This window comes from Amblyomma mixtum, chromosome 1 (assembly GCF_055824585.1).
Source record: "Amblyomma mixtum isolate Tamu chromosome 1, ASM5582458v1, whole genome shotgun sequence".
Classification (NCBI taxonomy): Eukaryota; Metazoa; Arthropoda; class Arachnida; order Ixodida; family Ixodidae; genus Amblyomma; species Amblyomma mixtum.
In genome coordinates, this window is record NC_143012.1 from 138,329,727 (window position 1) to 138,354,264 (window position 24,538).

The 24,538-nt window shown below is 42.4% G+C and overlaps 1 protein-coding gene across 2 annotated transcripts in view; it reads left to right on the forward strand.

Moving 5' to 3' along the window:
* The window catches only part of LOC149367712 (protein O-mannosyl-transferase Tmtc3-like), a 419,945-nt gene extending 395,802 nt beyond the window's left edge, over window positions 1-24,143 (forward strand). For both annotated transcript variants that reach the window (XM_089557174.1, XM_089557183.1), the window contains 8 exons: window positions 1,273-1,345; window positions 4,495-4,581; window positions 4,981-5,054; window positions 7,539-7,659; window positions 10,016-10,117; window positions 11,204-11,287; window positions 14,623-14,807; window positions 16,434-24,143. In XM_089557174.1, the coding sequence (XP_089413300.1) occupies window positions 1,273-1,345; window positions 4,495-4,581; window positions 4,981-5,054; window positions 7,539-7,659; window positions 10,016-10,117; window positions 11,204-11,287; window positions 14,623-14,807; window positions 16,434-16,545 (838 nt within the window). In that variant the 3' untranslated portion in view covers window positions 16,546-24,143. The remainder of the gene's footprint in view (window positions 1-1,272; window positions 1,346-4,494; window positions 4,582-4,980; window positions 5,055-7,538; window positions 7,660-10,015; window positions 10,118-11,203; window positions 11,288-14,622; window positions 14,808-16,433) is intronic.
* The last annotated feature ends 395 nt before the right edge of the window (window positions 24,144-24,538 follow it).

Here is a 24,538-nt window from a genome sequence, read left to right on the forward strand (position 1 = left end):
TGAATGAGGCTTAGTCCAAGAGTCTGTGCATTGGCTCACTTTCCTCTGCGTTTCTTTTGTCTAGCAGTGAGTGGTTAATTCTTTCATGCTCTTTCTGGCTCAGTCAGTGATGGGTCGCTTATCTCACTGTAAATCTTCACGTGTGAAGCTTCGATGGTGAGTCACACCTAGCCCTGCCCTACCTTCCTAACCCCCCCCCCCGTTAGGCCTCAAGCGAACCTTTATTTTTTATAGAGAGAGCTCTACTCCTCGGGGTACCACTTCTGATTTCAATGTGGATGAGACAGTGACCTTCAATGCCTCACAGAGTCAAACCGAACTTAACTGCGCGGTGGAATGGTCCAAGCTGTGGTAGCATGACCACGTGATCACATGACTGTGGTCACCTTGACCTTGACATTTGATGTGAGCAGGTGGAGACCATGCTTAGCAGTGCTTTCACTCATATAACTAGGTTCAAGCCGTGTTGAACTCCAGCCATTTTTATCAATAAATACATCTCTCTCTCTCTCTCTTTAGATGGTCGAAAATCTTGGGGTGGGAGGCGGTGTACATATCACTATATATTAAGTGGGGACGAGGGTCTTAAAACTAACTTTGTTACTTATGGCTAGAATATCATGAAATTTTGCACACAGATCATTTTTCTCTGCTGATTCCAAATGTGTAATCATAGCTGAGCTGGTGGTCATAAATCTTACAAAGTGTAGAATGTAATTTGGTAATTTCTTACGCAGCTTTGATGAACTTTCTCACTGCATTTTGTTGCTTTTAGTTACATGAATTGGTAGCCAGAGAGTTCCCATACCCGATGACATTCTTCGTTTTTCTCTAAAGGCATGTCATCCTGATATACTATGTTGAGAGTAAAAGGTCACAGTATTTGACACTGCTACGTTACGCCAATTGTAAATTGCTATTAATACGTGCCCTAAACAAAAAAAGTAAGAATGTCATCAGGTATGGGAATTTGCTGGCTATCAATTCATGTAATTAAAAGCAACAAAATGCAATGAGAAAGTTTGTTAGAGCTGTGTAAGAAATAACCTAATTACACTCTAGACTTCGAGATAACTTTTGATCTAAGACCACCAGCTCAATTATGACTGCATTTCTGAAATCAGAAGAGAAAAACTCATCTGTGTGCGAAATTTCATGAGATTCTATGCATAAACAAAAAAGGTCAATTTTAAGACCCTCGTCCCCCCTTAAGCGTGTCTTCGCAAACAGTGTCTCATACGATTATACTTATATTTCCTTTTTTTTTTCCAGGACAAGAGAGGCGCAAGAGGTTTATGAACGAGCACTCGAGTTGGATGCCACTAACCCCGACATCTTCTACAACGTGCGTTGTTGACAATTTTTTATGCAGATGTGGCTTCACAAAGCACCCTTTTACGCTTATCATCAAGTGGTGTTCATATTTTCTGTCGCTACATAGTGGCATTCATTAATGGTATAGAAACAATACAGATGGAAGGCAGTGAGGATATTGGGATAGGAAAGCTGGCAGTCCTGACCACACAGTGCCTCATAACCTAAACTGTACCAAAGCACCAAGGAACAATAATGTGGTACAGTCTAGCCCGGTTATAACGAAGTCAGCGGGAATCGGAAATCACTTCGCTAGATCCACTATTTCGTAATATGCGGACTACCAAAAAAAATGCAAACATCGGCATACCGATTTATTCCCGCTGAAAGAAGTCGTCCAGCATCCCCTGAACATGTTTCGCAAGTGCGGATTTCAGGATTGCGGCTTCCATACCATCCAAATGCGAACCAAAGATCTGTTTGAACTCCGGACTCCCGAGGTACATCCGTAGCGTGTCAACAGCTGTGATGGCCGCTGCGGATGTGACTGGCTTAGGGGCACAACTAGCATCGTCACATTCGCTGTCGGAGGCGCTCTCCGCCAAGGTCTCCGAAAAAAAACAAAAACGTCTCTGTTCTTTTTTACATTTTTCCCCTGCGCGGCATGCTCTACCGCTCTACGCCGTGACGCCGTTCAAGGACGGCGCAACACGAGACCTGCGTGCCATGCGATGCAGTGAAGCAACCTTTCGCTCCGCAGGAGAGCAGACGACGCCACGAAAGGACGCCGTCAGCCGAATTTTGCTCTTATTTTCGCGGAAAAAATCGCCTCAAGGACGCAAAAATGTGTTGATTGGCAGATTATTTTTCGGTTGGTATTAAATCTCTTCGTTATATCCGCTGACGCGCTCTTATTTACTTCGTTAACACCGGACCCAAAATGTATTGAAAATGCAAAAATGGGAATGGGAAATTGAAATCCCTTCGTTATAACCGCTATTTCGCTATAAGTGGCTTCGTTATAAACGGGCTAGACTGTATTACTAATCTATGTGCATGGTTCAATCTGTGACCATGGCAAAGACAAACACTTGTATGAAGATGGTCTGAGTAGCTTACCGTTTGTTAATGCGTGAGCACCAAAACCCCCAATCTTAGATTTCATCGTTTTTTGTCTAAAGCCTTTTTCCATGACCTTGCAGTTGCTTGGGAAGAGCAGTCAGGAGTGGACTCCCAGGGATCTATGACTGTAAAGTCGATAACGACCAATCCTGCACATATGGGCCTTAACTCATCAACATTTCTGATTATCGCTTCATGCCGTTAAATTAAGCTTAAGTCTGATTGCGCAGATCTTTGTCTGAAGCGTGCTTGAACTTGAAAACGGAGTCTCAAACCAAAATCGAAGTGAAAACCAAAATGCTGTCAGGTCTAAATATTCCGCCATATTTGCTCACAGAATATTAAGTACTTCCTAATGCTCAAAGTGATGTTAGTGTCTCTTACTGTGTCCTGTCTCTCCCGCACTGTATCTTTTTCCTAAGAAACAGGTCGGTTTTCAGAGAAAGCGTTTGACAGTAGACGATATATATCAAATCATCAAGTCGTAGAAGAATCTATGGAATATAGTGAGCCCATATAACGTAGATATGGGGAAAAGCATTCCACTCGGTTAAAATATCAGCAGTCAGGCAGGCACTGTGTAACCAGGGAGTTGAGCAAGCCTGTGTAGAGATGCTAGGCAGCTTGTACTATAGGCACTACACAGTGACGATGCCTTCCAAAAAGAACCGAGAGAACATGGGTTTGGAAGAGCACTGTGACATAACCTTAGAAGTATTCAGAGGGCTGGAATTTGAAGAGCATGGGGAAAAATCTTGAGGGAGAATCTTAAGAGGTAGGTTTTCAGAGTGATAAGGAAGCTAAGCAGTGACTAAGTAGAAAGAAATTACCAGGAGAAAAACTGTGTGGTGATCCTTGGTGGGTGGTTTGAATGCGCTAGCACCCAGCAGTTTGTTAAGGTGGACATAATAAGTTTCATTATGTCCGAGGTGGCATACTTATATATATATATATATAGTATATATATATATATAGATTTGTTATATCTTAGATAATGCATGAAAGCTCATTATATCCGATGTGGCATACTTTTGTCTGGTATATGCGAAGTTAACTCATGAAAGGTCATTATATATCCAAGGTCACATGCTAAGGTAAGTTATATCTGAAATAGTATACTAAGTTCATATAGGTGGTATACAATAAGTTCTTTGCCCAGAGGGCATGTGGGACACCTGCCGGTGGCTAACACATTAATAAGCTAATAGTTAATATGCTAACACATTAAGTTTAGGTTGAAGTGCATTTGGCAGGCACTGGCCGGTTATGAATAGTAGGCTACAGATATCCTTCAAAAGGAAGGCATGTATAGCCATTGTCATTTTACCAGTACTTGCCTGTGGGGCTAAAACCTGCAGGTTAACCTAAGGGCTTGAAATTGAATTTGTAGTGCAAGAAGCTACGAAGAAGAAAATGGTAAGGGTAACATTAACAGCCAAAAACAAAGCAGTTTGAGTTGGGGTACAGATGCCATAGTAGCATCCTAGCACTAATAAGAAGAGAACAAACTATGGCTAGGCATGTATTGGGGGAGAAGATAATCAGTATTCTCTGAGGACAATGAGGTGTGTTCCAAGAGGAGAAAAACGTAGCCAGGGCTCATAGGGTCAGATGCACTGACGAGATAGGAAAGTTAGCCTAGGTACTGGTCTCAGCATAAGTCTGTCACACTTATCACATTTGCTGTACCTAATTGGTGTAGCAAGTTCATGGCAGTCTTTCGAAGTATCTATTTTTTCCTTTCTTGGCACACACTGGAGTTCACAGCATTTCCTAAACTGAATTTATGAGCTGCCGTGCTGAGGCTAGACCTGGACCTGAGTTAATCATGTTTTGTGCCAGCTGTAGCCACACAATTCCATCACATTTTCTGGGATTGTCATTCCTTCTGACTTTTGACCGCCATCAATTATGACAGGTAAATATTACACTCATTAGCATATGTTCACTGCCTGAGGCAGTTTCTGGCAGGAAACATTAGAATCTGTTTTTGTGTGCTGAATGAGTCCTGTCTGTGCCGTGTGTAGATGATAATGCTGGTGCATGCACTGTTCTCAGCTGGGTGTGGTGTTCCTGGAGCAAGGCAGGCCAAACGATGCACTCATGTACTTCAACAAAGCACTGGAGTTGGACCCGGATCACGAGGTAATGGAGTGCTTTGTCACAGAAGTGAAAACAGTCATCATCTGAAAAGATTTTCCAGTTGTGGTTATCTCTCCGAGTAAATCACATTCATCCTGTTGATATTTTGCTTCAGGGTAGAGCGATTGGAAACTTCTAGGCCCTCTTGAGAGAGATATTACGCGTTCTTTAGTACTGTGGAGAACGGAGCCAGGCTGCAAATATGTAACGTTGATTAAGAGTAAATAGTTCTTCAGTTTCTGTACCATTTCTTTCTGAATACAGCCACAGTGCACATATACTGAACCTCGGAAGGTAGTAATTTGAACTTACATGTCCACCGATGGTGTGACATAGCTGGCACCTGATGTGCTCCTTCAGGTGCTGACTGAAACCATCCAAATTTCTGTTTTGTTCTTTCAGCAAGCACTGATGAACTCAGCCATTCTTATCCAAGAGAGTGGAAACGCAAAGCTTCGGCAGCTGGCCTTTGAAAGGTGAGGCATGCTTGGCCCCTGAGCTCATTCACTTCATCATCATCATCATCAGCCTGACTACGCCCACTGCAGGGTAAAGGCCTCTACCATGTCTCTTGAATTAACCCTGTCCTTTGCCAGTTGTGGCCACCGTATCCCCGCAAACTTCTTAATCTCATCCGCCCACCTAACTTAACTTTCTGCTGTCCCCTGCTATGCTTGCCTTCTCTTGGAATCCACTCCATTACCATTAAGGGCCAGTGGTTACCTTGCCTGCGCATTACATGCCCTGCCCAAGCCCACTTCTTCCTCTTGATTCCAACTAGGATGTCATTAACCAGCATTTGTTGCCTCATCCACTCCGCCTTCTTCCGATGTCTTAACATTACACCTATCATTTTCCTTTTCATAGCTCACACCGTTGTCCTTAACTTAGGCTGAACCCTCTTTGTTAGCCTCCACGTTTCTGCCACACAGGTCTATACCATATAGGACCATGGAACCGGTTCCAACTGGAGTTTTGACAGGAAATAAAAACATTGGACACTCATTGTAGGCAGATAGCAGACAACCTAGATATCAATTCAATTCAATTCAAGTTTATTTGCATCTATACATGTACAGATGATGGGAGTGCAGACAAAAAGCCAAATGGATTTGGCTTGACGGGGTCTGTACCCCCTACAGTAATGGCACTATGCACAATAAAGAGAACGCAAAGATACAATAATGAATAAACAAAAAAAAAGCATTAGTGAACATTCTATAAAAGAATTACATACGGGCAAAAAAAAAAATCAATGATAGAATGCTGAAAGGATTTAAATAGCAGAAAGCGTATAGCATAAAATTATACACATAAAATAGCTTTGAAATTCACAAGCATAAATAATAAATTACTAACAAGCAAAGAAAATTGGTTAGGCATTCATGGCATCAGTGTATACTACAGCAAAGCAAACAAAAACAACACATTTTCACAGTTTCTTCTTCAAGACTGCGGTTGCCTCCCCAAGTTTTTCTTGCTGCTACCTCTCGGGAAGTGGTCCCCCTGGGCAGCACTCGCATGAGTCACCTTCTTGCCGTATGTGCAGAATTAACACCTGCAAAACACAGGCAGGGAAGATGGTGAAAGATGTGCTGGCTATCTTTCTTTTCGTGATGCATACAGTGGAAGCTTGAAAAACCAAAAGCGAGATGTAATTCATCTACATTGCATGAGATCAGCAGTGATATACCCAAGTATTCAATAGGTGGCACTTTAGGCAACTACCAGCAAACTGTACTTTTTGAAAAGCATATTATGAAATTTTTTCTTTTTAATTAATGACTTCATTAATACTGTTAAATCAATTATTGCTCAGGGAATGAGTATGAAGAATAATGCGACTCCAAATAATAAGCGCAATACATTGTACCGCATGCAGTTCTAAGTTTCATGTCTCTGACACTGTTTGTTCAAAGCAGTTAACTGAAGTGAACTGAGTGCACTCTTCCTACTCTTTGCCTACTCACCTAGTTGCAGAGCTAAAGTTTTGAGAAATGTTAACCTGCAGCCAGAACTGATGTGAAGTTAAGGAAAATCAGGCAGATGAGGGGTTTGGGGATAAAGGCAGTGATTTGTATGCAGATTTTCTTGCGCCTTTTCCAACTCCCTCCCTTACTCTCAGGAGCACCCTGTCACGCCTTAAGAAATCTTTCTGGAATGCTGCTGCACACCTTGTGACTGTGCAATCAGCTCACGTAACACAGCTCCCATTCTCAAAATGTTACAGCCTCCTCCCTCGGAAACTGAATTCTATATTTTAAGGTGAAAGCCTTTAATGGCTCATACTGTCATCCGGTAACAAAGCGTGTTACATGCGTTTAACTCAGGAACTAAAAAAGATAGAAGAAAACAAATGGTTGCTTCAGATAGAGGAGGAAAAAACTGAACCTAGAAGCCAAGTTTGATGACTGCAGATTAATTACTTAATTATAGGCAAAACCGACAAAACTGTGTCGAAATAGCGCGGACATCAATAAAGCCACAGGAACGGTGTGACGTCACATCCACTGGAAGTCGTCACGGCATAGTGAAAATTGTCAGAGAAGGGTCAGAGAAGCGTTGGATTTGTGTTAAATTAAATGGAAAAATCTGTAATTAAGCATAATTAAAGCTTAAGATCCCTGAAAGATGTATAATATGGGTATCGATATAGCCACGGGAATGGTGTGTCATCACATCCACCGGAAGTCATCATGGCATAGCGTCCTCGGCTTTCGCCTCTTAACACTTTAGTTGCCAAAGTGTCCTCACAAATTTTGATGCAGGAAATAGTAAGTGTGCGCACCAACTGGCCCTGACACCTTTGTTTCATAAAGAAAAAACTCTCTTTGGACAAAAAGTGCTGTGTCTTAGAAGTCTTGCAATAGTTTGTCCCTTAAAGACAACGTGCAAGCAGTGAGTGACGCAATCGGCTATGAAAGCAGACATTCACTCATCTTTTTGTAACACGGTGACAGGCTAGAGCTGCTGCTTCACAAAGGCAAGGCCAATGAGAGGGTCTACTTCAACCTGGGCATGCTCTCCATGGATGACAAGAAGGTGGAGGATGCCGAACGATGGTTCCACTCAGCAATACAGGTACCCTGCCTTGCGATGTACTGCACACCACTTTCTCATTGCGCAGCAAACTGTAAATTGCGGGGTTTCACATCCCAAAGCAACACGTGGGCTATGAGGGACGTCATAGTGGAGGATGAACAAATGCTTGCAGAAGTGAATGAGATGGTAAAAAAAGAAGCATGAAGGGTTAATTCACAAGCAACTCCCGCCAACTGTGGATCTTGTGATGACCAGTTGTGTTTGGGGGAGAGTAGGGGGGCACCAATTTTCAGGCTTTTGGGGTTTCTTTAGGCAAGAAGTTTGAGGACCGCTGATTTAGAGGGCATGCTGAGGCAAAGCCTCCTCTCTCCCAGTCAAAGGAAACCAGTGGGTCCAACTGAGCATATCATCTGGTTCCAGTTGGAACCATTTGGACCCAATAGTGGGGCTCCTGAATCAAATTGGGTAGTCCGTTTATTTCCTAGCTAGTTCCAGTGGGGCATTCCAGTTGATTCTGAGTGCCATACTGGTTCATGAGGTTGGTGCTCCCAGTTGGATTGGTCAATTGGAACCATTTGAAACCAATTAGAGCCCCCTATTAGAACCAAGAAAACTAATTGGATGCTCCAATTGGTTCCATTTGGGTGATCCGATTGGAAAATCTAAGTGAAAATGAATGGTGTACTTAAGTGGGATCTGTGATATATATATATATATATATATATATATACAGGGTGTCCCAGCTAAAAGTAACCAAGCTTGTTAAAAAGAGGATGTTCCCTAGCCCCAGTCAGACGAACTGAGGGTTGTTGACAGTCGCGTGTCCTAGTCTGCAGTATTTTTTTATTATGCAAACGTAATTAATTAGCAGAGATTAATTAGCTAACTTTTTAATTATTGCCTACAGGAAGAAAGTGCCAATGCAGGAGTTGTAGATCCCATAGAAAAATAATCGTTTGCCGTGTTTGCAGCCAAGTACCACTGATACAGCTTCTTTTATCTGACTTAAAAGAAAGCCCGCAAAATACAAAAAGAACCACGTGATAGGGAAGCAGTTACAGCGCTCCCAAACGAGCGATCAAGCAACGACATCCGCTTATGTTTGCAACGCTGTCCCGAACAGCGTTCGGCGTCTTGAGGAGGTGGCGAGATATGTGCCAGGAACTGCTTATGCGTCATGGAAAGTGAGCGGGTGCTGCTTTTCAAGGAAGTGAAGCGCGGCTCGCATGGAGCGCTTTTTCACGTGTAACCTCGCCTCGAGTGATAGGAATGTGGCCGTGCCGCTAACTAGCACAGTCATGCTCTGAAGAAATGGTCGCCTAGCGCCGATACGAGAGTTGCTGGCGTATGTATATCTTGCAACCATTGCAAAACGCCGAACCCCGTGCGGGACAACGTTGCAAAGATAAGCGAATGTTGTTGCTTGGCCGGTCGTCTGGGAGCGCTGAAACTGCTTCCCTATCACGTGGCTCTTTTTGTATTTCGCGGGCTTTCTTTTAAGTCAAATAAAAGAAGTTGTATCAGTGGTACTTGGTTGCAAACACGGCAAACGGTTATTTTTCTATGGGATCTACAACTCCTGCACTGACACTTTCTTCCTGTAGGCAATAATTAAAAAGTTAGCTAATTAGTCTCTGCTAATTAATCATGTTTGCATAATAAAAAAAAATACTACAGACTAGGACACGCGACTGGCAACAACCCTCAGTTGGTCTCACTCGGCTAGGGATCATCCTCTTTTTTACAAGCTTGGTTACTTTTAGCTGGGACACCCTGTATATATAGATGTTTTGTAAAACGCTATTCGCAGTTTAATCTTCAGAATTATTTTCATCATTTCCACCATGACCACGGACATTCTTAAACAAAATAACTTCGCTTAATGGCTAACCGCAGCCTCAGCAAGAGGGTCTCATGATTAGGGTTTATAAGTGACTGCAAACGTGTGTTCAGTGGATATGTTGAGAACTTATGTTGAGAACTTATGTTGGTATAGTGTCTTACTATATTGTTCCTGTGTGTGATGCACATGCTTGTTGGTCTCGCTTGATTTTCATAAAAGCATGTAATTATAATTTCGATTCCCTCATAGAAACGTTGGCTGAAGTCTCGCAGCAGTCATAGAAGATAAGTGAATTGGCTCCAAATATAATTCTATCTTTTTTTGGCTGGCCAGTTTAAACCATTTGTGTTCAATTGGTGGGGCACTTGGTCTTATTAGGTGACCATTTATTTCTAATCGGAAACACCAGTTGGCCTCAGTTGGTCAGCCCAGTGGGTGGTTAAAACACAATTTGTTTTTTACTGGGCTATCAAGGCCTTCCGGTGGTTTTGTCCTTGTGTCCATCATTTCGTGTGGCCCCATCTTTGCTTTGTGGAAAATGTAACGATGCAGGTGAAAGCGGACTTCCGCAGTGCCCTGTTCAACCTGGCCCTCCTGCTGACCGACTCGGACAGGCCACTGGAGGCTGTGCCCCACCTGCAGAAGCTTCTCCAGGTGAGGTAGTAGTAATGGCTGCCACATGAGTGGAGTAACAGTAGGTTATCATATCAAAGACATATTTGGATAATGCAGGTCTTGTGGATCTTGACCAGCTGAACTGGGTTTTAATATTCACCCATTTTAAATCACTAGCAATTGGTTGTTGCCATTTGTAGCTGGCCACTAATAACAACAGCATAATAACCTTGTGTACAGTGCGGTTCATTGTTAAAGGGAACATGCAATCGTGTGCACTCAGCGCTTCACGAAGCCCTGTTGCCTGGATGCGGCGAGAATAGGCGGCATCAGGCGCATGCGCGGAGAGACCAGCCGTCATGCTTAACTGCGCATGCGTCTTGTGCCGACAATTCCCACAAGTTCTCGGTGGCAGCACTCCGCGAAGCACGGAGGCCATGCGATCATATGTTCCCTTTAACAGTGGACCGTACTGTACAAGAGTAAACATAAGTTTTAATGTGTGCATGATGGATGGCAACTTTCTTCACTGAGCTTCCTGCTTGAAAACCGTTTGGTCACAGTACACTTTGACATTGCAGTAGTTGGCAACAGATTTGTACAGTGCAGTGTTTCCAGCTGTCATCAAGTTATTTGTGATGCAGTTTGTTTTTGCAAAGTGAGTCGCAGCTTAAAAATGACTACAGCAGTTTATTGCATTAATTTCAGAAAAAAATCAGAGGGGCCAAGCCCCTTGAGCTTGAGCATGCTTTTCTTTCTAGACAGCTCATGCATATGCAACCATGTGTTCTCCTAAACTTCTGACTTACTGAGTTTCTCTGAGTTGTCACTCAGTGCAGAGAGAATGATTGACATTCATCTGATTTGGGAAGTCTTATGAAAAATGAATAAGCATGCAAATGAAACCTCACTCCAAACCTTGAAGGAAGATTTCTGTTTATTGAATGCAATACAAAGTTTGTATAGTTTTTCTCTTGATATGCACTGTAACATGCATTCCTTTTCAATTCAGTTTATTTTGGACGTAATTACAAAATAGCAATTTGTCTATGAGCTGAGGTGAAAGGAGATGTCTCTTTATGAAGCCTTCACACCTGTTATATTCTCTCGCCGTGTCTTCCTCAGTCTCACCCTGACCACATCAAGGGGCTCATCTTGCTGGGTGACATCTACATCAACCACATGAAGGACCTGGACAAGGCACAACAGGTATTTCTGCACTTTAAGAAGCATTTAGTGCAAATTTTGCGAATTGCTTCATTGTGCCAGGAGTAATTGAGTGCACCATCATGAGCTGCAGCCAGCTTGGTTTCACCTGTGAAATCCATCTAGCATGGCTTGATGTCTCCAGGTTTTTCATGCTAACCACGCGAGCTCACAGATGTGCATTCTCTGAAACACCACAGGTCCTCGTGCTGAATGTCGCTTGAAGCTGCCAACTGCCTACCGTGCAGAGGAGGAAACTGGTTTCATTTTTTCCCAAGATGTAACAGGTTGCACAATAGCTGCTGCTCAGTGGAAAGGAGGAAACCTGTGTCCCGCTAAGAGCGAACATTTGCATCATGCCTGTCTCAGACACTTGTTCAGATTGCTGCAGACAGTGGAAAATGGCACTATGCGTGGGATGTCTGCCAGCCAAGGTGCAATTGTGCTGGCACACCTTTGTTGCATTTAGCTTAACTGTAAATCATTCATTGCATTTTTTTCCCTCAATAATTCAATGTGTGCATGGCACTTTCTATGGTGCAGCGCTTGGGAGCAGAGTCTGACATAAGTTATAGTTAGTGTATTGAAATGGCTCTTTACCCACACTTGCTTTTGGTGAGCTGTTGGCAGAGGAAACACCCCCACAAAAAGGAAGTGCAGAAATAGTGAGAACCAGTGGATGCGAAAGTTTGGTAGATCCAAGGTTTAGACACTAAAGTTTGTTATATCCGAGGTGGATTACTTAGGTTCGTTAAAGCTTATGTGGCATACTAAGGTTTGTTATATCCGAGGTAACACACTACTGACAGCCGCTGCCATTCAGACTTGCACAGACCCCTCTAATGCTGGCACATTAATAAAAGCTACAGTAAGTACATAACAGTGCCGCAGTAAAGCATGAGCGCATCGGTTCTGCTGTTTGGATCCATTGTTCACCGATGAAATTGTTCAGACGGTGATAATTGGTTAATGCCCACATGTGTGGAATTGGTCATTTTCTATTTTGCTTTCATATTGTCCTTGTACCAGTCCAGTGACGTGCCGCTGCACTGCAATGACAGGTGCTGCTGTCGGTGGGGCTTGTGAAACCCAGATTTGCTTGTTTTGTGCACACACTCACACACCTGGCAGGTAGCCCACAACTCGGTAGTGCCGCCACAGTGGCCCAGTGGTTGTGGTGCTCGGCTGCTCACCCAAAGGATGCGGGTTTGATCCCGGCCACTGCAGTCATTTTTCGATGGAGGTGAAAGGCTAGTAGCGTATTTTCCGGTATATAAGACGCGGCTTTCTTTAAAAAATCTTGCTGGTGCGTCCTATACAAGGGTGCGTCTTATACGCGAATTTTTAGTTTTTTTTTGCGAGTCAAGAAATTACTCAGGTTTATTTTCAAGCTTTTTTCACCGAAAAAATATCACTACCAATGACGCAGTTTTAACACGGTTAATACTTCAATATGGGGCCCAGGCGAAAATCGTAACTGGTCAAACTGGTTTAAGGGACAATTTTCCAGTTGATTCCTGTTGGCCCCCAGCTGAGTTCAATTTGCAGCCAACTGGAATCCAGCTGGAATCAACTGCGAAATGGTTTCCTAAACCAGTTTGACCAGTTACGATTTTCACCTGGGGGACTGCCGTGCGCAACTTTTTTAGATGAACTTTATCATGAAACGGCGGGGGTGACGACTTCCGGGTTCATAAATATGCAGCCGTTTTGGAGGCCCCAAGCGCAATTAATGTGAAATGCCAAAAGATGGCGACAATCGCCATTCATTGTCATCCATCCATTGTCAAGACAAGCCAAGACAAGCCGGCGTTTTTTTTTTAGCCACCCTTTGCAACTTTGTTTGCTCCGTGTACGTAGTGCGAAGAAAATGTTTCAGCTGCATTGCCTCCAGAAAGGGGCAAACTTTTTGATAGTGCATCCGAAGATTAAGACTTTGAAGGTTTTAAGTAAAAATAAAATGTTGTTATGAACATAAGAGAGTTCTTTCGTTTTTTTTTTTTGTTTTTGCTAAAACGTGGGCGGGTATGGCATGAGTGTTGCCTTTTTCGATCACTTAGCGTTGCTTAAGAACTTCTCACAGGTACAGTGCATTTTGCAATGGTCGCACAAGCATGTTTAATTAAGCCTAACTGGGTAAATTGGGGTGCATTCTATACAGGGGTGTGTCTTATATGCCAACTTTTTCAATGACAGCCTGCATATATGGTGGGTGCGTCTTATACACCGGAAAATACGGTACTGTGACTGTGTGATGTCAGTGCACGTTAAAGAACCTCAGGTGATCGAAATTTTTCGGAGCCCTCCACTATCGCACCCCAAGCCTGAGTCGCCTTCAGACATTAAACCCCAACAAACCAAACAGCCAGGTGGGCAGATGAGAAGCCTGCCACAAAGCGGGCTTCATACAAATAAACAAACAGACGTACAGACAATGGCTAAATGCGGGGAATGGCTGCTGTAAGTGCTACCACACTAAAATGACGCTTTAAGTTGTTTGGTTGAAAGCAACTGCTTGTTCACCGATCATCTGCAGGTAAGCAACAGTAACTGTGCCACATCAGCAGAAGAGGGCACATACTCCCATGTATTTCATTGTTCCACTACATCACGGGGCACTAAATGACCGTTCAGTTGATATTACTTTCATACCGCTGAAGTACTGAAGTGCTGCACTACGCTGAAAAGGAAATGGACAGCGTAAGCCGCTTCTTATTGGTTCTTTGTCCTCTTTGCCACTGTTTTTTTTTTTTGAAACATTGCATCCAGGGTTTGAACTCTGAAATGTCTCTATTTGTGAAATCATAGAAAGCAATGGAAATTCATCATCATCATCATCAGCCTGACTACACCCACTGCAGGGCAAAGGCCTCTCCCACGTCTCCCCAATTTACCCTGTCCTTCGCCAGTTGCGGCCACCGTATCCCCAATGACTTCTTAATCTCATCTGCCCACCTAACCTTCTGCCACCCCCTGCTGCATTTGCCTTCTCTTGGAATCCACTCCATTACCCTTAAGGACCAGCAGTTATCTTGCCTTTGCACTACAAGCCCTGCCCAAGCCCACTTCTTCCTCTTGATTTTGACTAGGATGTCATTAACCCGCGTTTGTTCCCTCACCCACTCCGCCCACTTCCGGTCTCTTAACATTACACCTATCATTTTTCTTTCCATGGCTCGCTGCGTTGTCCTTAACTTAAGCAATAGAATTGGAGGTAGTAAGCATGCATGTGCAGGAATCTAACTGCAACACGTGTCTTTAGTTCAAAGTGCTTGCTCCTTGCAGGCACTTCCGGGCGGAGATTGTTGCTGACTGCCAATCTTCTGTTCTGTGTGCAGTGCTACGAGCGCATCCTGTCCCTGCAGCCTGAGCACGTGCAGGCGCTGCACAACCTGTGTGTGGTGCAGGTGGAACGGGGCGCCCTCTACCAGGCGGAGGCCTGCCTCCTGCGAGCGCTGAAGCTGGCCCCGGGCGAGAGCTACGTCGCCAAGCACCTGGCCATCGTGCGCAACCGCATACGCAAGTCAGTCTCCTCTGTACATCTGCAGAGAGGAGAACCCCTTGCAGAGGAGGGGGGGGGGGGTTAAAAAAATTGGCCCCTAATTTACCTGGTTCAACTAAAAGTGACTTAGATGTGCTAGTACTTTTGCCCTTGTAGTGATCGCAGATCCGGATTACGAGAGTGAAATGACTAGAAGAATGAGAATGGGGTGAAGCGCGTATGGCAGGTTCTCTCAGATCATGAAGAGAAGTTTACCAGTGTCCCTCAGGAGAGAAGTCTACAACAGCTGTATCTTACCGATACTCACCTATGGGGCGGAAACCTGGAGGCTAACAAAGAGGGTTCAGCTTAAGTTAAGAACAACGCAGCGAGCTATGGAAAGAAAAATGATAGGTGTGACATTGAGAGGCAAGAGGAATCAAGTGGAAGAAATGGGCTTGGGCAGGGCATGTAATGAGAAGGCAAGATAACCGCTGGTCCTTATTAAGGGTAACGGAGTGGATTCCAAGAGAAGGCAAACATAGCAGGGGGCGGCAGAAAGTTAGGTAGGCGGATGAGATTAAGAAATTTGCAGGAATACGGTGGCCGCAACTGCAGAGACGTGGGAGAGGCCTTTGCCCTGCAGTGGGCGTAGTCAGGCTGATGATGATGATGATGCCACCAAAGTGTATAGGCTGTGATAGTCATGAGGAAACTAAGGTATGCAGCCTAGAGTTGTGTTGACTGCTGTAATTGGTTGTCGAAGCTATATATACTAGGATGCAGGTTTTAGAAGTTCAGTTTTTCTCATAGCTGCTGTGACATGTTAACTTCTGCAGCCAACTGCACCCTGAAGTCATTTCCAGTGCATACTTTCTTAAATGGTTGTTGTGACACACAACTAGAACCGTTCTCTATATAATAATAAATAAATGTAATACATAGACTGCTGCAAACTCCAGTTTAGAAATATGCAAGACCAGCCTCGAAGGTAAACTGTGACTGAACCTATTATCTGGTGTGTTCGTTTGGGGTGTACAATTTGAGCTTTGTCATTATATACTTTCTAGCTTGAAGACAAATCTCGGCAAGCTACCGGAGTAGTTATTAGTTAGTGGACATTCATCATATATCTACTGGATATCTTGTGTTGCCTTGGAACATGCAAGCCACAAGTCCAAATATAACGCTGAAATTCATATTTTGACTACTGATAACTCAGCTTCTGCAAAGCGCTTTTAAAAAATTCTTGCTGGAGGGATAATTGTGGAGCGGCGTCCTTTAATGGCATACTGCAACTTTTTTGAAAACTTTTTTCAGAGCCCCTTTAATGTGCTGCAGCTCATGTGTCCTGAAAAATGCAGCGCTGGCAGACGAGGGACGAAGGAGAGACGAGACACACAGGGCGCTGAACTAACAACTTTAATTTCAAAGGAGGACGACCCGCTCATTTTATACAGCACCCAAAACCCGTGATTGTAGGGCACATGCCCAAGTCAAGGCAACTAACAATACAACCAAAGGAAACAGGATGAGCGCGCAGGCGCATACTGAGCCACACAGTACAGAAGCAAAAAAAAACCCAAGAAGGATTCAGTCATTCCGTTTGGCCAGGTGCGCCCCTGATGTATGCCTTTTAATGCTCATGTGTGCTTCTTCATGCTTCAGATATCAAGAGCACCTGAAGAAGACAGGAACAGCAGCGGGTTCTGGATCTGCAGCTGCATCACCTTCCCAGCTGAAGCCAGCCACACAAACTACTGCCAGCAGAGCCACGTAGCCACGGCTGCATTCTTCCTAACTTGTGAACAGGGTCGTTTGTGCCAAGTGTCTGCAGAGGACAGCCTTCTCTGGATGAGCGGTGCAGTTGTGAAGTGCGTAGTTTAGATTTTTGTGTTGATGGCGGTAGACTTATCTCTGCACTTCTTTTTTGTTACACGAATAGTCTTGAGGAGGTTAGGTGTACATCGTTTATTGGTGTGCTTGTGCATATGACGTGCTGTGGCATTTACTGTAGTCGGCATGGTTGGTCAGTAGAGCAGCACGGTTCCTCAGCCTTCTGTCTCTGAGCACACAGGGATAGGTCTGGGCTTCTGAATGAATGGGGAATGCTAGTTTGAGGGAGCTATATTCATAACAGCAATGTTTGTACGCCATAGTTTCAGCGTTCAGGTGGTAGGCATAGATGACGATGGCTGTTAACAGTTTAGAAGTTAAAAATTTTTGTGCTGTCTAGACTGCATGGAGCAAGGATTGATAGCTTTCATAATTGTTATAATGGAGACTTGATGAAAAAAAAATACTAAGAAATCCATCCACATATACTTACACTGTTTGTATATAGTTCATGAATATGATCAGAGGCATGGTATTCAAGTTCTGTTTGTAAGGTTACCGAAAAAGTCAAACATGTCATGGAAACTTTGCTTTTGATGGATGCCTATACGTGAAAATGTTAGCTCTCAATAAATACCCGAGAGATTTCTTGCTTGAATGCAGCGAGTACATATGTTGACCATGTTGATAAATGAAGCACAGATAGTGCTTGTCCATGGGACGAGCACTTTGGTTTGTATAGTGTAAAATATCCTAAGCGGTGGCAATGGGGCCACATCCAGTATATTTTTGAGATGACTCACATGTACACTGCACATGAGTGGCTGAAAGGGTGAATAACGATGCACCTAGCTATGGTTGAGGCCAGGCTACTCATTACGCAATTTGTTAATACATTGTACAGGTTTTCCAAATTGGACACACATCTTGTACAGGTTTGGGCCATCTGTGACCACAGTTGTCATTATTGCAGTGACTGCGAGATTTTATGAACTGTGAGATTTTCTGCTATTTAAGCCAAAAGAAGAAAAAAAATGCTTGAACCTTGTGTATTTCAAGGATGTTACTATATCTGCATGCACACATGACCACTGAATTTTTTTTTTCCAGTTCATTGATCAAAATGCTTGTAACAGATCTTAGTTAATTGCACCCAGTTTTTGTCTGTGAGCAATTTGTATGCTCAAAGTTGCTGTGATTTTATGGTTGATTTCTGTTTAGCACCTTCAACATTTCACTTCAGCGCCTTCTTCTTTAGAAACTCAAGAAAGTAGAACATCTTCCATCTTTTTAGGTTTGTATTGGTCAGGAAAAAGTTTTTCTTTTTGTTATGAAATAAGAGAGCACAGCATATCATTTCTTTGTACAGCACCTCCTTTGCAAAACTGTAAAAGTTAGCTTGCCCTCATAGGCACTGAAACCATCATATCACTTCCCAACTATGCATATAAATGCTCAGAAAAGCTTCCATAAATGTTTTCATTGTCATATTTTCTAACAAAAGTATATTTTGGAGGATGTAGCCAAGAATAAATTGCCGTAATGGAAGGGCAGGATTTTCACCATGTTAAACGTATAAAATATTGATTATAACTGAATGTTATTAATATTGGTTATAATTGGTTATATACCATGCTTTCTTTTTTTTCATTAGTTTAAACCAATTAGTTCTTTGTATCCAAAATGGCAGTAACATTCCCTGCTTTCACATTTTTAAATGGTTAAATGTGGCTTTTATTCTGAAATTTTTGTCCCTGCTTTCAATGGTGCCCTCTTTGATATACCTCAGTAATTCACCTTCATGCAGATCGTTGTTCCCGTGAAACATATCACAGTGACCATTTTAAGTCAGCTTCTCTTTAGACAAGTTTTCTTCATTGTTTTGCCCAGGATTCCTTGTAGTTCGGAAAAAAATAAGCTCAACTAGAAATTTGAAATTGGGGTCCTTAGAGCTGCTAAGAGGTAAACGGTGTGTGGCAGTACACTCTGATCATGAATTACTCCATAAGGGAGCATAAAAAGCAAACAGTCCTCTTGCGCCACCCCTTTTTGCCCAAGTCTCGGGGTTGGTTTTGATCACTACACGTACGGAATGTTTACTGTTGGTGGCAGAGGCATGTTGCCACTTCAGAGGATAGCAACCTGGTGCAGATAGCAATCAAAGGAGGCTTTTAAACGTGGCACCAGAGTTTCAATTAGAGAAGGTGGAAACCCCGTTTGAAATCTTGGTAACTGAAAGAACTTCACATGTTTGGAAATGAGAATGTCCTTTCGTCGTCAACGTAAGTATTCTGCATTATTTGTGATGGAAATCTACCTCACGGCTTGCACATACTCTGCTCCTATTGGGTAGTCTACTAAAGGGTCGTTTGCTCCTTTTACTCACTTGCAGTGTAGTCTTTACAATGTTGGCAGCTCACCCCTATACACAAGGTACTGTTTCTTCTCTGTTGTTCATTGTTTATAGGCTTGTGGTAATCACAGCAGCTGTGAGATGTTGCACATCACCATGACTTGTGTGTGGTTTTTGCACCTTTGGGGATATGCGGTCTCTCTTATTCTGTGTCGTCCAGTGGTGGCACGACAAATTCTTCGTTACCTGTGGGCTTCACTGCACTCATGGCTCTCATGAGAGCAGATTCAGGGCTGCATTCACTTAAGGTGATTTGTGAGCAGTATTAATCTCATATCATTTTAATTTTCTTGGATTCAAGCAAAACTCGAACTAGAATGTTGTTCTCCAAAAACAGCTTCCCTGCATTTGCTGTCCCCTACCTTTGTGAGGAGTTCCGCTTCGTTCACAGATGCACTGTTTCATTGCTACAGCATAGTTAATTTTTACTTATTACGCTTTCCGTGACAATTTTTGTCTTGCTTGACAGGTGTCCCCTGGTTCTGGAAATGGCCATCAATACGATATCTTTGTTACTAATGACAGCAGGTCTCCTAAAGTGTGTTGAGAGCAGAGTTAAGTGAGTGACTGAGGTTAAAGTGATATGTCTGAATGCGCCTGTTATTTTCCTTGCAGTGATTAAACGTTCCAAGTTTTGTTGTGCTATGCTAATGTGATCATCTCTTGGTGGCAAAGGGTCAAGCATTAAGCCTTCTTGTGTACGCTTTTGATTCGCGTGCTCTTTTAATTTATTGCTGACAGCAGAACCTGCACTTTTACTATCCTAGGTTTGTACCACCAATACTTTTTGCCCCTAGTGGCTTGCATGGTTTTTTCAGGCTACGTACCATGTTGCCAGTCTGCTTGCCCTTTCATGTTTTACTCCTTTGCCACAATTACTGCTCGAATGATGACCAGAAAAGGCGATACTGATAAACAACAACTCATGAGCCTGGTACTCGTAAAAAGTGGGCCTGGGGGCTCAATTTTCACAGTTTAGTACTTAGTTCCAGTTTTAAAGAGGTGCAAATTCCTTCACCTGAGACATGTCATCACACGGCAGTGATGCCATAGAGAAAAAATTAAAGCATGCGACTGCCAGCATTAGAGCTGGGTTATGTGGGCAACGTCGTTGCTTCTACTAGCCAAGTCTGGAATTTCTTTGAGAATTTTTGGGACCTTTTCTATAGTCTTTCTTTTAAAGGAGCACTGAGCACAAATTTTAGTTTTCCTGCACTGATAGACTAGGACATACTAACAACAAATGGGATGCCTTTCGTTGAGAATAGAGCTTTTACAAATTCGAAGAGACCATTGCCCGCCAATTTCTCCAGTATGCTGCGTGCATCAACATTGAGTTTCTATGCTACACTGCTATTCACTTCAAAATGGCAGCAACCAGTCCTCTTCGGTGTTGATGGCACAATCAAGCAAAGGTAAAAATTTTTAAATTTTCTCAAGCTTCTCAAGGGCTTTACTGCTGAAAAAATGTCAACGCACCTAGAAAGAGCCAAAGAGTCAATTTTAACTGAGAACAGTAATTGGATGGAGATGTGCTCAGTGTTCCCTTTAACGTTGGCCAGCATGGCACTTAGCATTTCATGCACTGCTTATAAGACAGAATTCAAGGCCCCAACTGGGAACGTTTAAAATTTACAAGATTGTAAGTACGCCTAGCAATATTTTGTAAATACTTCTATCCCTACCAATATTTTACATTTTGTTTTATTAGATGCAGCATGTTTTACCATTGAAAAACAACTACTGCACCAGTCTACAGTGTAGCTGATCTGCCCTCTATGATCTTATAGCATCCTTCCTCGCTTTGGTATGCATTAGAATAGAACAAAGAGCAAAGAAGCTACGTTTAATGGTATTGTCCTTATCTACTTCGAACCATTTTTTGTATTTCTTACTTACACTTATAGCTTCCAGATCAGAGTGTGGACGTCTTCTGGCAAACTTTTCACCTATTAATACCTGACATGATTGCAAAGTTGCATTCTAAATGCAACATGCTTGGAATGGACTCTTCCTCAGGAAAGCCAATCTGTGGCATAGTTGCCTGTTCCTTAAGCTTACATACAATGTCATCAGCACGCATCGATTTACATTTTCGATCCTCACTTATGAGTTTTGTTCCTGTTTATTTTTTTCTCCTGTGAAGTTTTGCATGCTTAAACAATGTTTTTTACATGGAGCCTTTTCTGGAGGCTGTTCACAATCGTGGCACTGCCACGTATGACAGTTTTCATTCCTTTGTCTGCCACTATTTTCATCAAGAAATCGGGCATTTGTTGGATATTAATTTCCTCTTTACTTGAAATATTCATAAAATTGTAGTGCAGTTCTTTGCTGTTTGACTGTTGTAACAGCGTGTGCGCAATTCCATGCTCTTCTAACTGATGCCAAACTTTGCATTTCTTTGAATGCGAACTTAATGTAGTGAAAATAGTTTTCAGCCTTACTGGTATCATGTAAAGTGTAATGTGAAGATAACTGGTCATTTAACCGGGCATCATCCTCCAAGTGTAAGAAGCACCCCACTTGTCAGTGCCTGCGTTAATTTTCTGGCGAAGAACAAGCCTCTTTACACGGGTGAAATTGTGCTCAGAACCAGTGGTAGTATTGGCTGTTCAGTGCAATAGTATGTTCTCCTTTTTGATGGACCAGACTGTACCTCGTGCACACCTGTAAATGAATGACTACATTGTTGGTACATCTTATAGCGGCTAGATTTGAGAAACAGAACTGTGTAGTCTTGTATATCAGAAATTATTACAACGAATGATGTGGTTCCATGGGGCATTTGTAAACTAGTTGCTGATACTTCAACATCATGTGCACCTATTACAACAATGAGCTATGCACTTGCAGAATGTGCACACAAAGAGGTGTACACTCATCATGGTTGGTGGTGTTTTATTTGTGCCGTGGTTAATAATGAGTGGTATCACATTATGCATTTATGAAGATGCACTAACTCCAAAATTTAAGTTTGACATGTACAGTTAGGAAACACTTGATACTGTAATCAAACTCCAAATAATCCTTGAACTTGTTTGAGCTCGCCATTTTAAATACATAACAGCTATGTGCACTTTGGAACTTGGGCATGATGTTCTCTGAATGAACAAATTGCTGAAATGGCAGCCTTAATGCAGGCTTCCTAAAATTCATCTGCATGGTCTCTTCCTTTCTTGCATGCAATTGTTGGTGCTAATCTATAACCGTTTTATTTCTTTAAAGACTGCTTCTGCAGACTATAGTATCAGTTCAGTTACCCTCACTTATCTAAGAATGATGATTATCTTCACTTTAATTAAATTTATGAAAGTAGATTTCATCTTGTTGTCCTTAAATTTTTTTGAACACATTTTATTTAGTTTTCTTAAAATAGTTTCCAAATGCCAAACCCAGAGCAGTGAATGGGACCAAGCAACAGACCTTCCAGAGGTTGGTTTACTATAGGAATCGTGTCCTTGCAAATCACTACCATGAATTCAGTTTACACATTGTGGATCTGTCTGTGCGTGTGTCAGCGTATGTGTGCATTTTTTGAGAAATGAGCTCACATCTGTTCTTGTACTACAAGCGTGTTAATTGATGTACAAAATTTCTATCCTTTGGCTGTGGTGCATTGCTCCTTTTGTGCTCTGTTTACTTTTGTGTTGCATTCACTGAGTCACAGTTTTGTTACTCTTGATGTTTGCTGTGTGTTTCAAAAAAAGGGAAACTGCTCTGGATATTTACTGACGTGCGGCATTTCTCAATGAAGACAGCATTCAGTCGTGGGCCACAAAGTGTTGACCAAGCATAGCATTTTTGGACTGCTTGATGAGTGCAGCTGATTAAAAAGAAAAACGCAAAAGACAGGATGAGAGAAAGGACAGCCCAGGTGCTACCAACATTTCATTTTATAACTGGTGTGAAAACCACACGGGTAACAAGCAAAAGTCGCTCCTTCTTTCTTTTCGATCGGCTTTTGCCTTCCTTCTTGCTTTCTTCACTGCACAAACATCAGCGCTAGGCGACCTACAGCACGCATTAAATAAGCAACACACCCAAGGGCTACTAACGCAGTCTCAGCCCTTCCTGCTAATCTCAAAGGCTTAAAAAATTTGTCATATACACTCCTCATGTTGTCCCTTTAAGTATTGCTGTTTGCAAAACCTTGTTCAGGAAACTGACAAATGTCGCAAATCTTCAAAAACTTCAACTGCACACAGCAAAAAGAGGACAATAAAGACTGAGCTGGAAAAAAGAAGTAGGTGACTTTTCCGTATTACCTGTGTTGTGTTCAATACGGATTCAACTACCATTTTTTACAAAAAAATTAGTTTTCAGTTACTGCACCAATTGGCCCAGATTAATATATGTTCAAGAATTTGAGTAGGTGTTAGTGGTAATGAAGAACACAGTAAAATAAAGTACTAACTCTCTCCTGAAACAAATTGCGTGCTCCTGGCACTAGCAACATTCTGGCCATACCAATCCAGAAAGGTGATACATTTACTTGAGCATGCTTTGTGGCTTGGCTCGATGCAGTTGATCATTGTTCAGTTTCTCATCTTTTCATTCAGTTTTATTTTATTCAGGTTGCTGCTTAACTCTTTGGACTTTTGCCTTCAACTGTTAACATATGACCGTTCAGTTGTTCTACATTGCAGAATGTTATGTAACTGTCATGGCTTCTAAATTCACTACTTTTGTGCGTATTTTTCTTTCTGTACATACCATTTTCATCCTTCAGTGCAGAGCTTCACGAAAAGCAGATTCTTGTGCCTGGTGCAGCTATACCAGTGAGCATAATAAACATTAGAAACTTATTATCATTCTGGTATTGCTGCTCTTAGCACCTGTATCATAATAGTGCAGAAATTAGTGCACCTCATTTAGCCATTTAGAAATGCACCAGAGTTTTCCGAAACACAACTGGGACCAGGAAGTTCCCATTGTGTTCTAGAGATAAATGTTTTGTTTTTTAACTGGAAGCTTTGCAGAGCATGAGAATTATTTTATGTTTTGTGATGTATTCCAGAGTCTTCCAGAGTGTGATAGGATGTTAATGTGATTGTTACATTTCTGGTCTACGGTGGCTTTTTTATCTATACATGAAGGCTGCAATAAATGGATTTTTTTTTTCTGAGTGCTGAAGTGAAGCATGCATATTTCAAAGGTCAGCACTGAGTGACTACCTGAAAATTGACTATGGTTGAATTGGAATTCCATGAAGCTGCTTGTAGTATTCTGAAATTTAGTCAACAATTTGAGCATAGCAACAGAAGGCCAGAGCCTCAGTAAATTTGGTGTGCGAGTTTTGAGGTAAATCATGAAAAGTGCAACATAATTGGGTAACAGCTGCACTTTACTCAGCGCCCAATAAGGATGGAACATCCCAATCCCACTACAACATTTATTAAACATTTCTAGACCATAAAGAGGACATAGAAACAAGCAAAAAGGCAGTGCTCTCAGTAAGGTTCTAGAAACGTTTTGTTGGGTGTGCTGAGCGGCAACAAACTACCCATACCATTTTGTTCCC